This window comes from Sprattus sprattus, assembly GCF_963457725.1.
Source record: "Sprattus sprattus genome assembly, chromosome: 6".
Taxonomy (NCBI): Eukaryota; Metazoa; Chordata; class Actinopteri; order Clupeiformes; family Clupeidae; genus Sprattus; species Sprattus sprattus.
The window spans coordinates 23,418,008-23,435,676 of record NC_137925.1 but is presented as its reverse complement, the minus strand read 5'-3'; the positions used below and the strand labels follow the sequence as shown (position 1 = coordinate 23,435,676).

The following is a 17,669-nucleotide window of genomic DNA, read 5'->3' as shown; positions in this document are numbered from 1 at the left end:
GCTCGGCCCCCCTGCCTCACCCTACTTCTCTGCTCACTCAGCTGTTAAAAGAAGAAAGAAGAAGAAAGGAGACAGGGACTCTGAAAAATCAACTTGTGCAATTCATAATTCAGCGCCGAAGTGATACTGCGCTTCACTCTCACTCCACCGTCACCCTAATAGGTTTTAACAATCTCAGCAGGGCCGACCAGGCCACTGCAGAGAAAGAGAGGGTAGAGGAAGAGAGAAAGTGAGCAAAGAAATACACAAACAGGGAGCCATGCTAGAGTCAGAGGAAGGGAGGATAGAGGAAGGAAGAAAGAAAGAAAGAAAGTGAAATGTGGAGAAGTTGCCCTGTGCCATTTCCTCTCAAAACCGCTCTGTACTTCGTAAGTGATTGAGAATTGAATAGCAGCACAGTGGGGGAATTAGTGACACTGTTGCCATGTACTTTGGGCAGTTGCCAAGGCTAAAGTGTAGGGTTACTGCTGCGCGTTCCTTCCTCTGACACATTACAGTCTAAAGTGGTCATCTTAATGCCTCAGTGGGGGATTTCAGTAATTTCGTAGTAACCAACCCAAAGCAAGAACAATGAAACATGCACAGCAACATAATACATTCCCTCAAGCAGGGCACATTTGTTGTAAAGTTAACAGGAAACTTGGGCTTGCGCATGAAAAGGCAGGACAAAGTGACCTCCCATTAATGTTGCACTTTCTTTTAGCTCTCCAAACTTCAGCAAAACGTAGGCTCATGATCAGACTTCCAAATGGGAGTCTCCATCTTTTTTTCCCCATTACACTTCGTAAATATTTAACACGCCAACCATTTTGGCCAGGTCGAGCGTGGCGGACTGATGTGATATAAATATATTTGAACCGCACTGCAGTATGTCCCTTTTTGGGCGGGCTTATGACACCAGCTCACATCCAGCACCATCCAATCCCTTCATCCCCCCAATGAACAGACTAGTCACAGCATACAACACAAGCCAATAGATGGCATTCGGCTCTCCCCATTACACATTATTGCGACCTTATTGACACTTCTCAGAGTCTCACAGTTGTGACTGTGCTTGAACTTTGAACTCCTCATTCAGTCTAGTGAGAAAGAAGGTTTGCCACAAGTTGCTATGGATCCTTCCTGAATTCCAATGTACTACTGTAGCAGCACAGTGTTCAGGGCTCGCAAAAACCCTATGTTGACGTTCTAGAACATTCTCTTGACGTTCCTGAACGTTCTCTTGAACATTTTCTTGTTGGGCTACCAGCATGTCACAACACCCTGTCCATACGGGCTATCATACATTATCACCTAAGTGAAATAAAATTCTCGATCCTTGACGGAGGAATAACTTTGACCACCGAACGAACAAGTTGTTGATCATGATGGTTTGTCCGCTAGAAACTAAATAGTGCACCGGATAAGCTGATATCTATACTGCTTTGCGCTCATAATAGACGTGTACAGTATATACTCACAACAGCATTTACATCAAAACCTGAATTTGGATTTAAGTTTAATCTCACTTTTATCCATTCCTTCTTGTGCAAACATACGGCCACAGCCCACGGACTGTGTTTACGTACATGTGCATGGGGAGAAAATGTTAAAGCCATTGATGTGCAATATGCACACCTTTACAAAACAGTAAAAACACTGTCCACCTTTTGTAACAGTCATGTATTTTAATGAGACTAACTATAACATTTGTTTTTGATATTTTGCTCAGGCAAACTTAAGATGCGTAATCATAATGAATTCATAATGCGGTCTGTGCTCGTTAAATATTTTTTTTTATTGCTTTCTGGAATATATCTACCTTTCTACATTGAAAATCGTCTTTTTTTATTTTGGCTAGTCTAATTCATTTTGGGAACCTAAAATCTGAAGAATCCCTGCCCAAAGGGCTACCTGGGATTTAGATATTTTGCAAGCACTGGTGTTGTCCTGGTTGACGTGTTATCTCAGGTCCACACTGTTTCCTTTCACTTCCTTCTTCCTGTGCCTCTGCAGTTTTGACTTCTCATTGCATTTATCTATCACAAACCTTCTGCTTCTCTTCCTTGCTACTTTCTATGACTGCTCACTTTTAAACTAAAAAACAAAATGTTTTGTGTTTGTGTTCTTATCTGTGTCTGTTTAACCTGCCACTCTCTGTGTGTGTGTGTGTATGTCTCTCTCTCTCTCTCTCTCTCTGCATCTGTCTTTCTGACATCCACTCTCCCTGTGTCTTTGTTTCTCGTTTCTTTTGTGTTAATATGTGGCCCACCTGTCCAGTTAACTAGTGAGAAAGACAAGCTCAAAGAGGCTGAGAAACTCCTCAGTGAATCTGCTGGAAAGGTGGGTGATCTCTTGGGGGAGGTGCTGTTTCTGTGTGCCCTCTTCAACCCCCTCCCCAGCATGCCTGCTGTATGCCCACTTTATGCCCCACATTTGCTTGACTGTAGATTACTGATTGTCTTTGGTTACAAAGCCCACTTGCACATCCCAACATTCAAATAAATACCCAGTGTTTTCAAAGCAATCAGTACCAATAGAGAACAACAGCAAACACCCCTTTGGCATCAGATTTTATTCACCCCAATTCCTGTTGCTGCTGTTTGTGAAGCTGTGGCAAACAAAGGCAAAAGGGTACGATCCTCCCAGTGAGATACCGTAGGGATCATATAATCAGGTTCTCCAGCCATTCCACCGCCGTGTTGTTACCCTCAGAAGAAAACAGTGTCTAATTGAATTTCGCCTGTGCTCATCAGAAATGAATTTGGGAGGTTTTAATTGCACAAGAGTTCCAGTTAATTATCTAAGCGATGAGTGTTTCTGCCAGTCACCCTCTCCCCCAGAAGAGCCCTAAAGACTTTGGACCCCCCCCCCCCCCCCCAACCCAAACCCCTCTCCACTCTGCACACCAACCTCCAAACCCCACCACGGAAGATGGGTTAGATTTGGTCTCGCCCCAGCGTGCTAATCAGGCCTCCAAATGAAAGCCGACTCAGGGCTGGCAGCCAAGAGACCATTACGAGCAGACAGAGCTGCCCCTGGTCTGACCTTCTGCAGCCCGATCAATGTTCAGGCGTGGAATTCATCACAAACGATTTTTCTTTTTTTTTTCCACTGGATAGGTTCTTTATGTGTTTTGGTCTTGTGATTACAGTCAAAATACTTAAGCGATGCAAGGCAAGAGTTCGAGGAAAGAAGGGTGAAGATACATACCGTAGATCGAAAGAAGCAAGTGGTGCCTTTCTTTTGTTACTACTAGAGTTGTGGGAGGGAAGATGGGAGTGACATTGAGCTTGTAGAAGAGCCACTTCCAAAGTGTCCACTAACAGCCCCTGTCCTCAGTGGGTTTGGGCGACTAAGATTCAATGGCATTCCCTGCAGCGGCCCCATGATGCTCAGCGGGAGCCGCGATGCACACGGAAAGCGGCGACACTCTAATTTACCAGCTAATTTGCCTCCGTTCTCCGGCATCAGTCTTAAAAGACAAAATGGGGCCATGGCGAGTGGGAGATTGACAGACACGTAATCGTCACGGAGAGAAACAAATGGGGAGGCTCATGTCAAAGGGGTGGCAGGTTCCAGTGAGGCAGCTACAAACATTGAATTCCCACCGCACCTCATATAATAAACTATCTGTCGGACGGCACTGTGTAATCAAACACTCCATAATGCGTCTGAAACACCTGACGCGTCCCACATTACCGCTTCATCAAGAGACTGCGCAAGGGCACAATGAGGACAATTGGCTCAGAGAAAATGAGAAACTTTTATTTTTTTTGTCTTAAAACATGGAGTTTACATCGGGGGGAAAAATGAGGTACGATTGAACTGGGAGCTCGAGGGAGATTAACAGCTAGTCCCCAAAGGGCATGTCATCTCGGCACAATAGGGCCTCTAATTGAACTATTTGCATACGTGTTTTGTCTCAAAACAGTGTGTCCACCTATGTTATCAGTGATTCTAAACACCTATTTGTGACACATTGGTTTTTGCGACTGGGCAGACTTGTCAGCGGATTCCCCTACCTGCCCCTTATCGATAATGAGTTTCATTTTCCTGGTGTCTCATGCGCAATTGCTCCCGCTTTGTTAATGTCAACTTGTAGACAGACTCCAGGTATTTATGTAGCAGACAGAAGCCACCATGCTCTTCTGTGTTAGCAAAGGCCTCACTTTTTATCTCTTGACTGTCAACCTCTTTTTATTCTCCAGCGACGCGTATTGTTTACCTGCCTCATAGCATACGAGGTTCAAAAACAATGGCTTCCTATGAGCATGCTCACGTCAGCGTGGCCTCAAAGCAAAATTAGTCTCCTCATTACTTAAGCATGGTTCAGGTGGCTGCCTTTCCATTCATATGCTCAATCTATTAGCAAATTACAGAGGCAATTTACATGTTAATCAAGCTTAATGGTTTACTCTCATCTGTTATGCTTTATGATATTAAATGAGATAAATCCAGGGGCACGCAGCACCCTCTGTGTTGTGAATCCTACTCAATAATATACGATTTATCACGGCAGACTCTGCACTCAGCAACGGAGTCTTTGCCATACAAACAAAATAATTTAGTTAGCGCAAGAACTCCAATAAGGATGGACGCACCCTTTAAAGTGGCTCCAGCATGGCGGATCAATTCAAATAATTGAGAGTGACAGCCACGTCGTGCTGTATGATACCGGTTGATGACCCCAGTGTGTCCCCGAGTAGGGAGTATGGACGCGAGGCAAGCAGAGTTCAAGCTTTTCACACCTTCCTGTCGAGCACATCACACCTTCACTGTCCTTCATGACCTGAGACTGGGAGCAGGCTGGTATCCCTGCTTAGGACTCATGTCCCCCGTACCCCCACCCTTGCCTACCCCCAGACAGGACAGATTCAAATCTACTCACTTTCGACCCAGGATTCGAATCGTTGCAGATACCGTGTGTTCGTCCTTACGATAGGGCTGTCTGAATAAGTTTAATTTCGGACGCAGACAAACTAGACTTCATGTAGACGGGGCCTTACTCGTCACCCTTTCCTCTGAGCTGTCTCCTGGTTACTTCTGGTGAGAACTCCAGTTCTCCCAGCTGGTGTCCACCCATGATTGGTTGTGGGGCAGTTGTGAGGGTGCAGGGAGCAAGAGAGCCCTGTGGAGGGAGACATTATCCAAACTCTTAATTTTATGAACTTTTTAGCTGAAGACGGTAATACTTTGGCCCCATGCAGACACACACACACGCGGACACGAGCGCTAGCACGGACATTAGCATAATCTACATCAGCTTCATATTTTTCAACAAGGCACAGAGCAGCAAGATAACCCCCATGCTCGTACATCGTGTAATCCCTCAGTCAGTCTAATGCATGGCAGTGGTGATAAAAACACAAACCCCAGGATTTGATTAATTCATTAATTGTCACTTTGACGCCATACAGTTCTGACTCTTCTTTTTTTCTACATCAGGTTGCAGCAGGTCCCATTGCCACCGGTGCCCCTCCACCTCCACCACCACCTGGTGGAGCTCCACCGCCTCCTCCTCCTCCACCTCCCCCACCTCCACCTGGAGGTGGCCCCCCTCCCCCTCCGCCCCCTCCCCCTCTCCCGGCCGGCATGGCTCCTCCTCCTCCTCCACCCCCTCCACCCGGTTGCGGACCTCCGCCGCCTCCTCCTCCTCCTGGGGGAGGCCCTCCGCCGCCGCCCCCCTTCCCTGGGGGTCCTCCTCCGCCCATGGCCCCTCCTGTCGTTAAGCTGCCTTACGGACTGGAAGCCAAGAAGGTCTACAAACCTGAGGCCGTAATGAAGAGGGTGAACTGGTCCAAGGTAAGGATGCCCCTCCCCCCTCTCGCACAAGTACACACACACACACACATTGCACTGCTGTGTGATTTCTCTTGACTGATTGATGAGGTGACCTGTCAGAGTGGGGACCACCGCTACATCACATGGGCTGTCAGAGCTCTCTCCATCTCTATAAAGTGACCTGTCAAAAGGTTACCTGTCAGAGGCCTGACCACTGCCATTTCAACCGCCCTGTCAAACCTGTGATTGACAGATCCCACTTCTCACACCACTGACCTCAGATAAGGACTCGCCCACTGTAAAAAGCTTAAATATGACCAAGATTCTCACAGACATTGTATATCTATAGCCGATGAATACGTGTATAAATGTGTGTTTTTTTTATTTTTTATGATTGCTTGTTTGTTTCTCTCTGTGATCAACCCACATGTAAGCTCTGGACTTAATTGCCATGGTCATTAGGCCGAAACACTCCACAAGGACAAGCATGGGGAGTGTAAGCATGAGCGAAGATTTTTGCAAAGAGAGAGAGTGTGTAACCAGGGCCAAAGTGGCGAGTGCAAGAGCACTCAGCCAATTAAAGCAGGCATTCAGGCATGAGCCTCACGGTTCCTCCTCTCCGCCTCTTGGCTCCCATTTTAAGAGATCACGCTGTAAACAATTTAGTTAGCTCAAGTGTCCTTGCTCGCATGTGCTACATCAACCAACCCCCCCCCCCCCCCCCCCTCTCCCTCTTTCTCATGCACACACAAACACATACACACTTTCCCTTTCTCTCTATTTGTTGGCATAACTGAATAAATGTATTCCCCCCCCCCCCTAGTTGTGTAACCTCCAGTACTTTTAAATACATTTCAGTCTTATTCTTCTGGAGTTGATTGATTTATTTGTACCTTTTTTAATGGTTGTGGTTGACCTTACCTTGAAATCACTAATTCCCAGCTGCCAGGAGGACTGGCTTTTTTTTTAAGTTTATTTTTTTTGCACAAAGCAGCGCAACTGTTGGTGCGTGATTTTATATTTAATGTTTTGGGGAACATGACCATTCCCATGAAATAAAGGCAGGTTGAGGCCAACAGTGAAAGAGGGACACACAGCCTGTTCAACAGCTTAAATGAAAAGGACCTCCATTAGCCAGGGCCTTGGTCTTTTTGTCTACAGTTAACAGCATCGCAGAAATGTCCTCTCATCTGCGCTAACGTCATGTTTGACCTTTCTCTGGTTCAGCCAACAAAAGAGTCACCTTATGTTCATTACGGTCGTTACGGTACTAACCTTGAGGATATGGTGGCGTAGTCAGGGAACCCATTCCCCTTCGTATTTGTTCATTTTTGGTAGAAATTGTGTTTGTGAGTGTGTGAGTGTGTGAGTGTGTGAGTGAGTGTGTGTGTGTGTGTGTGTGTGTGTGTGTGTGTGTGTGTGATAGGGGTTTGTGGGGAGATGTAAAGGAGTTTTTCTCTCCGTACGCCCTGGAGTGAAGATTGATGACGGCACATCCACGTACATGTCGGCAAAGCTCCTCACCGTCACCCTCTCGCGAATCCTCCCTCCATATCTGCAGCCAGGATGCAAATCCTCTGCTCTACCCTGCCCTGGACTTGATGTGCTGTGGAATGTTATTTATATCATTCTACTACATGCAGGGATCGCAACTCCTCTGTGGATACAGTGAGACGAGGCTTGGGAACGAGTACAACACTTGCATCTCATTAAGGCTAATTCCTTGTCTCTGGGCTCTGTGTGTGGGTGTGGGTGTGTGTGTGGGGGGGGGGGGTTTGTCTGTGTGTGTGTGTGTGTGTGTTTGTGTGTGTGTGTGTTTGTCTGTCTACGTGTGTGTCTGTGTGAATACCCAGGCATGCATACATGTGCCATTGTAGATCTGCTGTGTATGTGTGTCTTTGTGTTCATGTAAATAGAGTGCACAGGCAGATCTATTGCCGATCTTTGAAGTGCCGGCGTCTGCTGGTGCATTAACCTTCCATCTCGCAGACACAGGTAGAGGGAGATGCACATGAAATGGGTCGACGGCGCTCGGTGGCATTCGCAGCCACCTGAGGAAAAGCAATATGCGTCTCTGGTGTCGATTAAGTGCGACCGGAGTAATCTGTCTCCTCCGTTCCGAGCAGATGGAGTTGTATGTGTGCGGGGCTGGCATGTGTGCAGGCAACGACAGTAACAGCAACAATGGATAGGGAACCAGACTGCTTGACATTTGCCTCCTCACTGTTTGTTTTTGGGCATTCACACTCATTCACGGTGCAAATGATGAGCGTGATGTGCGTGAGTGCGTGTGTGGGCCTGTGTCAGAGCTTGTGTTTGTGTGAGTTAGAGTGTGTGTGCACATGTGCATGCGCCTGTGTGAGTGCCCCTGTATTTTATGCATGTAACACAATTTCACGCAGCCATGCTTGAGATTATTGCCTGGAGCTTCTTTAATGTAATTTCACCTATGGTTAGAACACCTTCACTGGGGAGGGCACACTTTTGAGGAAAAGTAAACACGTGCACAGTCTGCAAGCTGTTTGGCGTAACTTTGAAAGTCTGGTTGCCCCTCGAAGGTGTATACCAAGCACTGGCAAAATTAATCACATTTTCCTTCACTATGAAGTTATTACCCCCCCCCCCCCCCCCCCCCCTCACACATACCTATATACCTATATATATATATATATATATGGGCCATTCTACCGAATTGATGCAAAGTCATGTCGGATATATTTAGAATTTTTTTATGGTTTATTCACAAAACTTTGTCCATATGTATATTGTACCATATCTAAAGTACACATATCTAGTAAAAGAACAGTTAAGTTTTATATTGTATTTTCAGAATGTGTTGGAATGTTTTTCCTCTTCCAAAAATTGTCACTACCGAAACATCACATTTACTATAGTACAAAACAATTATTATTGACCTGTTCAGATTGTGTTTCCTTACCTTCTCTGAAGAGTATTTTTACAAATATTTCTTGAAGGTTTTCACAATGAAATCCATAGAAATGAATTTTTTACCAAATGTTCAAGTTCAATTTATCTGTTTCGGTAGTGACTGCACTGTTTCGGTAGTGACTGCACTGTTGGATGGATGTTAATTTCTCTTTCCAAAATCATCCAAAAGGTGCTCTGGGCCGCCCTTTAGTCCACACAACACAGTTATTTAAAAATGATGGGATTGAACTACTTACCATTTCATTTTGTCACTACCGAAATCATCTGGTCACTACCATATGTTTCGGTAGTGACTGTTTCGGTAGTGACAATTCTAGCTAACTTTAAGCATAAATAAAGAATTGTAGCAAGCACACGGCTTGCAAACACATCTTTAAAGAGGTGAACACACATACAAACATAAGATTTTCCATGAAACCCCAAAAGGTTTACTTAATTGAAGAAAACATGCGTTTCGGTAGTGACAATTCTTAAGGTTACACATCGATTTTCAGACTTTGGAACACATTTATATAAAAACTATGGGATTTAGCTACTTACCATTCAACCATGAGGGACAGAGATGCAGTGTCACTTCATGGTCAAAAATGCAGAGTCGTGGCTAAAACACAGGCTCAGCCAATGAACTAAAACTCTTGTGTTTCGGTAGTGACATGAAAACTAGGGACATGATTTTTTGAGTATAGTAAATTGATTTAAAAATTAAACCCACAATAAATCTAAATATTCCAAGTTCTGTTTCAACCCAATCATAAAGATCTTTTAAATTAAATCATTGAAAAAAATTGAAAAAAATTGAAAAGTGTTATTTAAAGGCATTGAAATTTAGATGTCAGGGTTGGGGACAGCTACTTCCCAATAGAAAGTACCCTATAAATGATGATTTTGTATATATTTAGCTTATCACTATCTCATGTAATACATTGGTTTATATAGACCATAACATTTTCTAATTAAATATCTATGCCTAAATACCTAATTGTTTTGTAAATTGTTTTTATTGTTGAGGGACTGCATATTACACGAATTCGGTAGAATGGCCCATATATGTGTGCATGTGCGTGTGCGTGTGAGTGTGCATTTGTGTGTGTTATAAGGAGCTTGCATGTGCTTTTTGGTGCCGTCAGTTGCTGTTGGACTCCCCACTCTAACAAAGGGGCGTCTCTGGGCCCAGAATATCCGGCAGTGGCGAGCTATTTATCTCACTCCTGGGGTTGTCTTCCCTGTGACCTGTAGCCGGACCCCAGGAGGAGAGTGAGAAAGCAGGTGTTGCACTCGTGGTCAGCTCAGGGGACAGGGCTTTGGCATGCTCACAGATATCACAAGCTGGATGGGAGAGTGCAATTAATATTGAATTGATACTGCGAGGGAAATATGGAAAAGATGCTGCGAGAAGGTTGCATTATTTTGTGAATGTTTATGCATGCTTTAGTAGTGTGTGTGTGTGTGTGTGGAGGGGGGGTTTGTGTGTGTGTGTGTGTGTGTGTGTGTGTGTGTGTGTGTGTGTGTGTGTGTGTGTGTGTGTCTTCAAGGCGAGTAGGGATTAGGAACACACAGCTGGATATAATGCATCACATGGCTCTGAGTCGAGGGAGGTTTAGCTGCTTTGAGATGCAGTCAATATCTGCCATCCACTCTGGGCTCCTTCTTCTTCATCTTCTTCTTCTTTTTTTTTCTCCAGAAGGGGGATTCTATATTTGGTGCCGTCCTGATCGTCTCTTAAAACATCCTGGCCCTGTTTCGTCGACAGCTGACACATTTAAACTTCACTCAATCATCCGAAAGTATTGGGAGCATCCGGAAGTTTGTTGAGAAAGTGTTACTCTTCCAGTTGTTCTTTCCTACACGTGTGCCCTTGCCAGGTCCCGCTTGTTATTGTGGATCCAAAGGAAAGTGGCTTGCTGTTGAATGATTTAAGCGTTTGATCCGTAGTGAACGATTGTCATTATCACACAAACCATAATGTTGAGCACAGTCGAAGTCCTGGTTTTTGTCACAAGAATCAAAAGTAAAAAAAAAAAAAAACAACAAAAAAAACAATGGCTATTACTTGACACCCAGTTGCCAAAAGCACCAGCCTGTGTTTTTTTTTCATCTGTGTTTTTCTTTGATGTGAAGCCTGAACAGAACAGCATGTGTGCATCCTTGGGAGAAAAAAAACATGGCCAATTTGGTTTATAAATGATGCTGAATTGTGGGTTAATTATCTTCTCAGTCTGACTCAAATGTAATTACACAGATTAGCACAACAATACACTCACCGTTTGGAAAAACGAGATGGGAGGACTGGAGAAAATGTTCTTTTTCCCCTCAAATTTCAGCAGGAGAGAGTCAATTATTTTCTTTCCTTCTTACTTTCATTCTTTCTCCTCCACATCTCAAACCTCATCTCTAATTACCAAAATGTTCTGATAGGTCTCTTCCACATATCACCTGAAATTAAAAGCTTGTCATCGTCTTTGGGCGATAGATATGTCTCATATGTTTCTCATCGTCTCTGGGCGATAGATATGTCTCATATGTTTCTCTCATCGTCTCTGGGCGATAGATATGTCTCAACTGTTTCTCTCATCGTCTCTGGGTGATAGATATGTCTCATATGTTTCTCATCGTCTCTAGGAGATAGATATGTCTCATATGTTTCTCATCGTCTCTGGGCGTGAGATATGTCTCATATGTTTCTCTCATCGTCTCTGGGCGAAAGATATGTCTCATATGTTTCTCTCATCGTCTCTGGGCGATAGATATGTCTCATATGTTTCTCATCGTCTCTTAGAGATAGATATGTCTCATATGTTTCTCATCGTCTCTGGGTGATAGATATGTCTCATATGTTTCTCTCATCGTCTCTGGGCGATAGATATGTCTCATATGTTTCTCATCGTTTATAGGAGATAGATATGTCTCATATGTTTCTCTCATCGTCTCTGGGCAATACATATGTCTTATATGTTTTTCATCGTGTCTGGGCGATAGATATGTCTCATATGTTTCTCATCGTCTCTGGGCGATAGATATGGGTCAATGACATGACATGCATATTTTTGTGTCCGACTGCATCATTTTATTTTTAAATAGTTTGAATCAATTCATGACATGCATCACTTTATTCTATTAAATCTATTTAGTTTGAATTAATTTTCAGGAAATCAGAAAAAAGGATATTATTTTATGTTTTGGGATCTCAAACCCCCAAAATGTCAGGTGGCGCAACCGTCCGTGCAAATGAACAGACTAAAAAAGTATTAAAAAATGGTGTTTTAATGAAAATAAATTCAAAGTAAAATACTTTGGCATGATTTTATGTTTGAAACCTTTCAAATAAATCCAATTTTCCAGATATCAATACTTTGATCTAGTTGAGATAATTAAAAAACTTTTGTCCATCAATTTGTAAGCTCTCAAATGTCAGGGTGGCACAACCGTAAAAATGTGTCTTTTATTCTGAAGTAGAATGTCAATAATAGTTAACAGGATATTGAATCATCAAGAGGACCCCAATTGACCTTTATGACTGATTGAAAAGGTTGGTAATTTTCTCTCAAATTTTGATAAAAATAGTTACTTTCAACTCCTAGTAAGATTGGTTCACTTTCTATGTCAGGTGGTACAACCAATGTAAAACTAGGGAAATGTTATTTTATCATAAAGCTCTTTTTACATTTAATTATTATATGAATGAACTTGAACTTGAACTCAAAAACTAATACAGGTGTCCAAATAGAGGCCTGTTTAATTTGAAATTAGTGGGGAAAATGTCAGGTGGTGCAACCAGTCAGTCAGGTGGCGCAACTGCAGGGAATTTAACTATACATTATACCTTATAATATTATTATTAATTATAATATGATATATAAGGCTCTTAGATTGTCTATTAATTTTCTAAAATGTTTATAAGTTTAATATTAAAGATGGTATATAGTTTCTAACATTTTCATGATTATTTTAAGTCATTTTAGATGTCATTATCAACTAAAGAAAAATCTGCACGACACAGGGAGCTCATAATTATCCGGCTGCAAGACAAATATACCTTGCAAAAAGAAAAGAAAGGTATGATAAACTGTAATGCAAGCCTGGATTTGGTAGTAGATACTTTTATACAGTTGTCAGACCTTTCAAATTTTGGAACCTGTACAGAACTGTTGAAACATTTCAACCATAAGCTTGACAGCCGTGCTAGCCAAATGCCACTACAATTGGCCACAGCAAGCCAAAGAATGCAGGTTTTTTGAAAGAAAGCCTAAGAGAAGATGAAGTTGTCCTCCACATCGATTTTTCTGAAAACTTCTCCTGCTAGCTTCATAGTGAGGTACAGTCTTTCCATTTTGGAGGGAGTCGGAAGCAAGCTACAGTCCACACCTGTGTAGCTTATACAACAGCTGGCTAACAGGCCTATGCCACCATCTCTGCGTCCCTTCGGCACAATGAGAGAGCTGTGTGGGCCCACTTGGAGCCAGTGCTAAGGGATGTAATGAGGAAATGCAACCCATCCCCCACAACTTTATACATAATGAGTGACGGTCCAGTCACCCAGTACCGAAATAATATTTTTTTTTTTGCTCAGCCCATCCAGCTGATATCATTTTTGACTATACAAAGGATGTCCTCAAAGTGAGTGACCTTGGAGTAAAGTATCAAATCAAAACCTGATACTTTAGAGTGTGACTTTGTTGTTGATCATTTACAATCAATTACAGTACATCTAATCAATCTGTTGCACTATAGCCTATTCCTATACCGAATGTGATCCTGTGGCCTATATCCTGTTTTTGATCAATTCACTTCCTTTTTTTTAATAGCCTTGATAAATGTGATCAATATACTACCTTAACATCAGCAGAGACTGTTAACTTAAATATTTTTTTGTTGTATTTGAAATAAAAATGCAGTCATTACTACTGTTGTCAGGTGGCACAACTGAATCGTCAGGTGGTGCGACCAGGTAACATTTGTATTTAAGACAATAAATAATAGATTAAAGTGACAAGTGGTTTCAAACTATGATGTGCATAGCTATTGTATTGAAAACATTAATTTTGTATATTCATAAAACAATTTTTCGGTCTTTAAATGTAAAATTGGATACTCAACATTTACAAAATACCTGGTGCTAGGGTGCGATAATCTAAAATTGTTGTTAATACAAAAAACAAACACAAAATAATAATCTGTAAGGCACTGTATACAAACTAAGGAACACTTGCTAAAAAAATCACTTTGAGTTAATAGTAGGTAAATATATATATTTTTTACAAATATTTGGTTGCGCCACCTGACATTTATTGGGTGGTGAAGTTAAAAATACAGTCAAAAAATGAATTTAATCACTTTGAAAAGTTATTTACCAAATAAGACTTGTTTCAACACATTGCTCCAATTTCAAAAACATGCATTACATCAATTTTGAAAACACATTTTAAAAATATTTTTTTTAAAGCCTTATTTGTCATTGACCCATATGTCTCATATTTTTCTCATCGTCTCTGGGCGATTGATATGTCTCATATGTTTCCCCTACTCATGTTTCTTCACCACAGTGCGGTGCGGAGCATGGCTAAGTTGGCGATGCCACTCCAAAGCGATGGTTCTTCTCAGTGTGACAGAAGGCTGAAGGATGCCCTCTTTTCCAGGGCGTTGCATCTGGTACTCTGTGGTGTCGTTGAGGGAGAGCTGCATATTGGATGTGAATGGCTGCGTGTAGCGACAGAATGTTGAATGGGAGTCATTGACGAGGCTGTCTACCCGTTCCGCTGTCTAGTGGGGTGCTCTCAGACATCTCTCTCTCTCCCTTTCTCTCTCTCAGCCATCTCTCTCTCTCTCTCTCTCTCTCCCTCTCTGTTTGTTGCCCTCTCTTTCCCTCTCTCTCCTCCTCCATCTCTCTCCCCTTCTCTTTCTCTCTCTAATTGTGTATTGCTGTCTGAGGTTCCCAGTGCCAGTGCATCACTCACCCCCTGCCTCATCTTCTCCAGCCTTCCATAAAGACATCCCACTCACACACACACACACACACACACACACACACACACACTCCAACACACACTCCAACACACACTCCAACACACACACACACACACACACACACACACACACACACACACACACACACACACACACACACACACACACACACACACACACACACACACACACGCACGCACACACACAGTGTCAAAGTGGTCCTATCAACACCAGATAATGTGTTTGCCCCGGCACTCAACTGCACACCCTGAACTTGCCCTCTCTCTCAACATCATCATCATCCTCATCATCATCATCATGGAGTGGGCGACCCTCCTCTCATTCCCTTTTCCCCTTTCTCCCTCTATCCCTTCCTCTCTCCTCCTTCTTTCCCTCTCTATGTCCCCTCCCTCACCCCTTATGGTTCAGGACATTCACGGCTGCTAATAATCTAACACCAGAGAGAGAGTCTCTGAGAGACGGCTGCACTGCTGCCCCTGCCTCTCCCCACCTCTCCTGGCCGCCCTGCTGTTTACCATCCCAGCACAGACCCTCCTGCACGGCACATTACCTGTCTGACTTTCACCTCTCCACTCCCAGCCCACCCTTACTTTTCTTTTTCTCCTTTTCTTTTATTTCTCCCCCCGCTTCTTTCTTTTTCTCCCCTCCCTCAAATCTAAGTCCATCCGCACGCAGGTGTGCTTCAGGCGGTCCAGACGAGCAGAGGGTGGTGAACAAAGAAACACTCGTTTGCACGCCTCCCTGATGCAGAGAACTCCCCAACGCTCCTTTGCACGCCTCCCTGATGCACAGAACTCCCAAACGCGAGTGCAGACACCCCCCCTCCCCCCCCCCCCACATCCCCACCCCACACCACAAACTCCTGCAGAAGCAGTCAAACTGGGCTTTGAAGTCCTGGTTCATTCCAGGCCCAACAGCATCTAATTACTCTCTGCAGTCACTGTCTTATCTGAGTGAGTGTCTTACACGTCCGCCTGCTGCAGCATTCCCAGTTGCCTCTTGCATTAATGAACTGCAGAGAATAGAGGGGGGTCACCATCTCTACACTGTGACTGAAGGTGAAAAGAAAGTGATTAAGTCATTTTGTACCGGTGCACCGTTCCTTCCTGGATCTTTGATCGCTCTCTGCAATGCTCGCACAAACAGACAGATACAAACTCTCCATCGCTCTCACACACAGAGACACACACACACACACACACACACACACACACCCGCACACACACACACACACACACACACACAGATGCAGACACACACTAACAGTGGTTATGAGGAGGTAAATAAAGAGATGTCTCAGTGGGGTGCTCAGACTAGTCCTGTGCAGGTGTGCTGAGAGCTGAGTTTTGGTGTCTTTGCAGGTGGTGCCTCAGGAGATGGCAGAGAACTGCTTCTGGATCAAAGTGAAAGAGGAGCGGTTTGAGACGCCCGACCTCATGGCCCAGCTGTCCCTTAGCTTCTCCTCCAAGTCCAGAGGTAGGTGGCGCTGTTCCATCCTTCTGCTGTGCTCGTTAGTTACTCTTTCTCTCTCTCTCTCTCTCGCTCTCTCTCTCTCTCTCTCTCTCTCATTGCTCTCATGCTCATTTACAGGTATATGAACAAAGTGGTCCTTCATAAGTATGTGCATTCACCTACACTGACACCCACATATATACACACACACACACACACACACACACACACACACACCACAAGCTCTGCCCACACTCAATCTCATACACACATTTACGCACCTCACCTCTGTAACTTGCCGCAGCATCAATAGAATCCTCTTGGCTCAGGACCCTGTTTTCTCTGGATCTTCACTTAAAAGCTGCGCTGTGATCACAGTATTTTAGTTCAATAGGCCAACATGCTTACAGCTCAGAGGGGGTAAAAACAACATAAAAAAAGCCCAGTGACTAATTTCTCTGATCCTGTTATGTTGCTGGTTCGCCAGGGCCTTCTGTGGGTGTGTGTTAACCCAGGTGAACATCTGCTTGTTTCTCTCCACTGAAACACTACTTTGTGTGTGTGTGTGTGTGTGTGTGTGTGTGTGTGTGTGTGTGTGTGTGTGTGTGTGTGTGTGTGTGTGTGTGTGAGTGTGTGTGTGTCACTACTTTGGTCCTCCCCTTTGTGTCCCCGCTCTCTGTCATCCAGCTGTTCTTCCATCTATCCTCAACGGCACACGGTATATTATAGAACTCTTCAGTACGCCCCCTGCGGTTCAATACGCACACGTGAATGGCTGTGTTTCGATATGCTTGTCCTTTTTTCAATACTTTCTAAAACGTGCTTATTGCGCTGCAGACTACACACACGGTGTACATTCAGATCCACAGAACACCTCTGAAGCCTATCAGAATTTCCCTGGAGCCTATCAGCACTTAATATGCAATTACGAGCTGCAGAAGAGAGGGGAAACTAAAAAAATGCAAAATGGCATGAGAGAGGTTAATGTGTCTTTCAAATCTACAGTGTGGGAGCTATTTGGATTTAGCGTCCAAGATTTGAAAAAGAAAGAGCAAGAAACCAGGCCTAGTCAGCCATGCTGCTATTTTTTTAAATGAAAAGTAGTTTCATTTCTCTACAGGCTAAAATAGAGAGTTCATTGTTTTAAGGGTGATTTATTTTTATATTTTGATTATAAAATATTTAAATATAAAGATAAATTACTATACTAATATGAGTATGAAATATATAAAATAAACATACCAAAACTGTACTGTTAGCATGGCCCAGAATGGATGATACATACTGAACCCTTGTTGCATCCCACCCTATTAGACACATACACATGCATACTAACTCAGTTTTCTTTTAGTGTGATGGATTTTTTTTCTTTTGATTTTTTTCCTTCTTCTTCTTCACCATTTTCTCTTAGCTTCATTTCCTGTTCCTCCCTCCCTCTTTCCTTCCAGCTCTCCTCTCTCGACTCCCCTCTCCCTCCTTCCTTCCAGCTCTCCTCTCTCACCTCCCCACTCCCTCTTTCCTTC

General features: G+C 43.5%; 1 protein-coding gene across 1 annotated transcript in view; it reads left to right on the top strand.

Annotated features, from left to right (window-relative positions):
* Positions 1–17,669, top strand: part of diaph2 (diaphanous-related formin 2) — a 388,150-nt gene that overhangs the window by 137,968 nt on the left and 232,513 nt on the right. Inside the window, exons 17-19 of the mRNA XM_080840181.1 lie at positions 2,260–2,322; positions 5,428–5,784; positions 16,056–16,170. Coding sequence (XP_080696307.1) covers positions 2,260–2,322; positions 5,428–5,784; positions 16,056–16,170 — 535 coding nt within the window. The remainder of the gene's footprint in view (positions 1–2,259; positions 2,323–5,427; positions 5,785–16,055; positions 16,171–17,669) is intronic.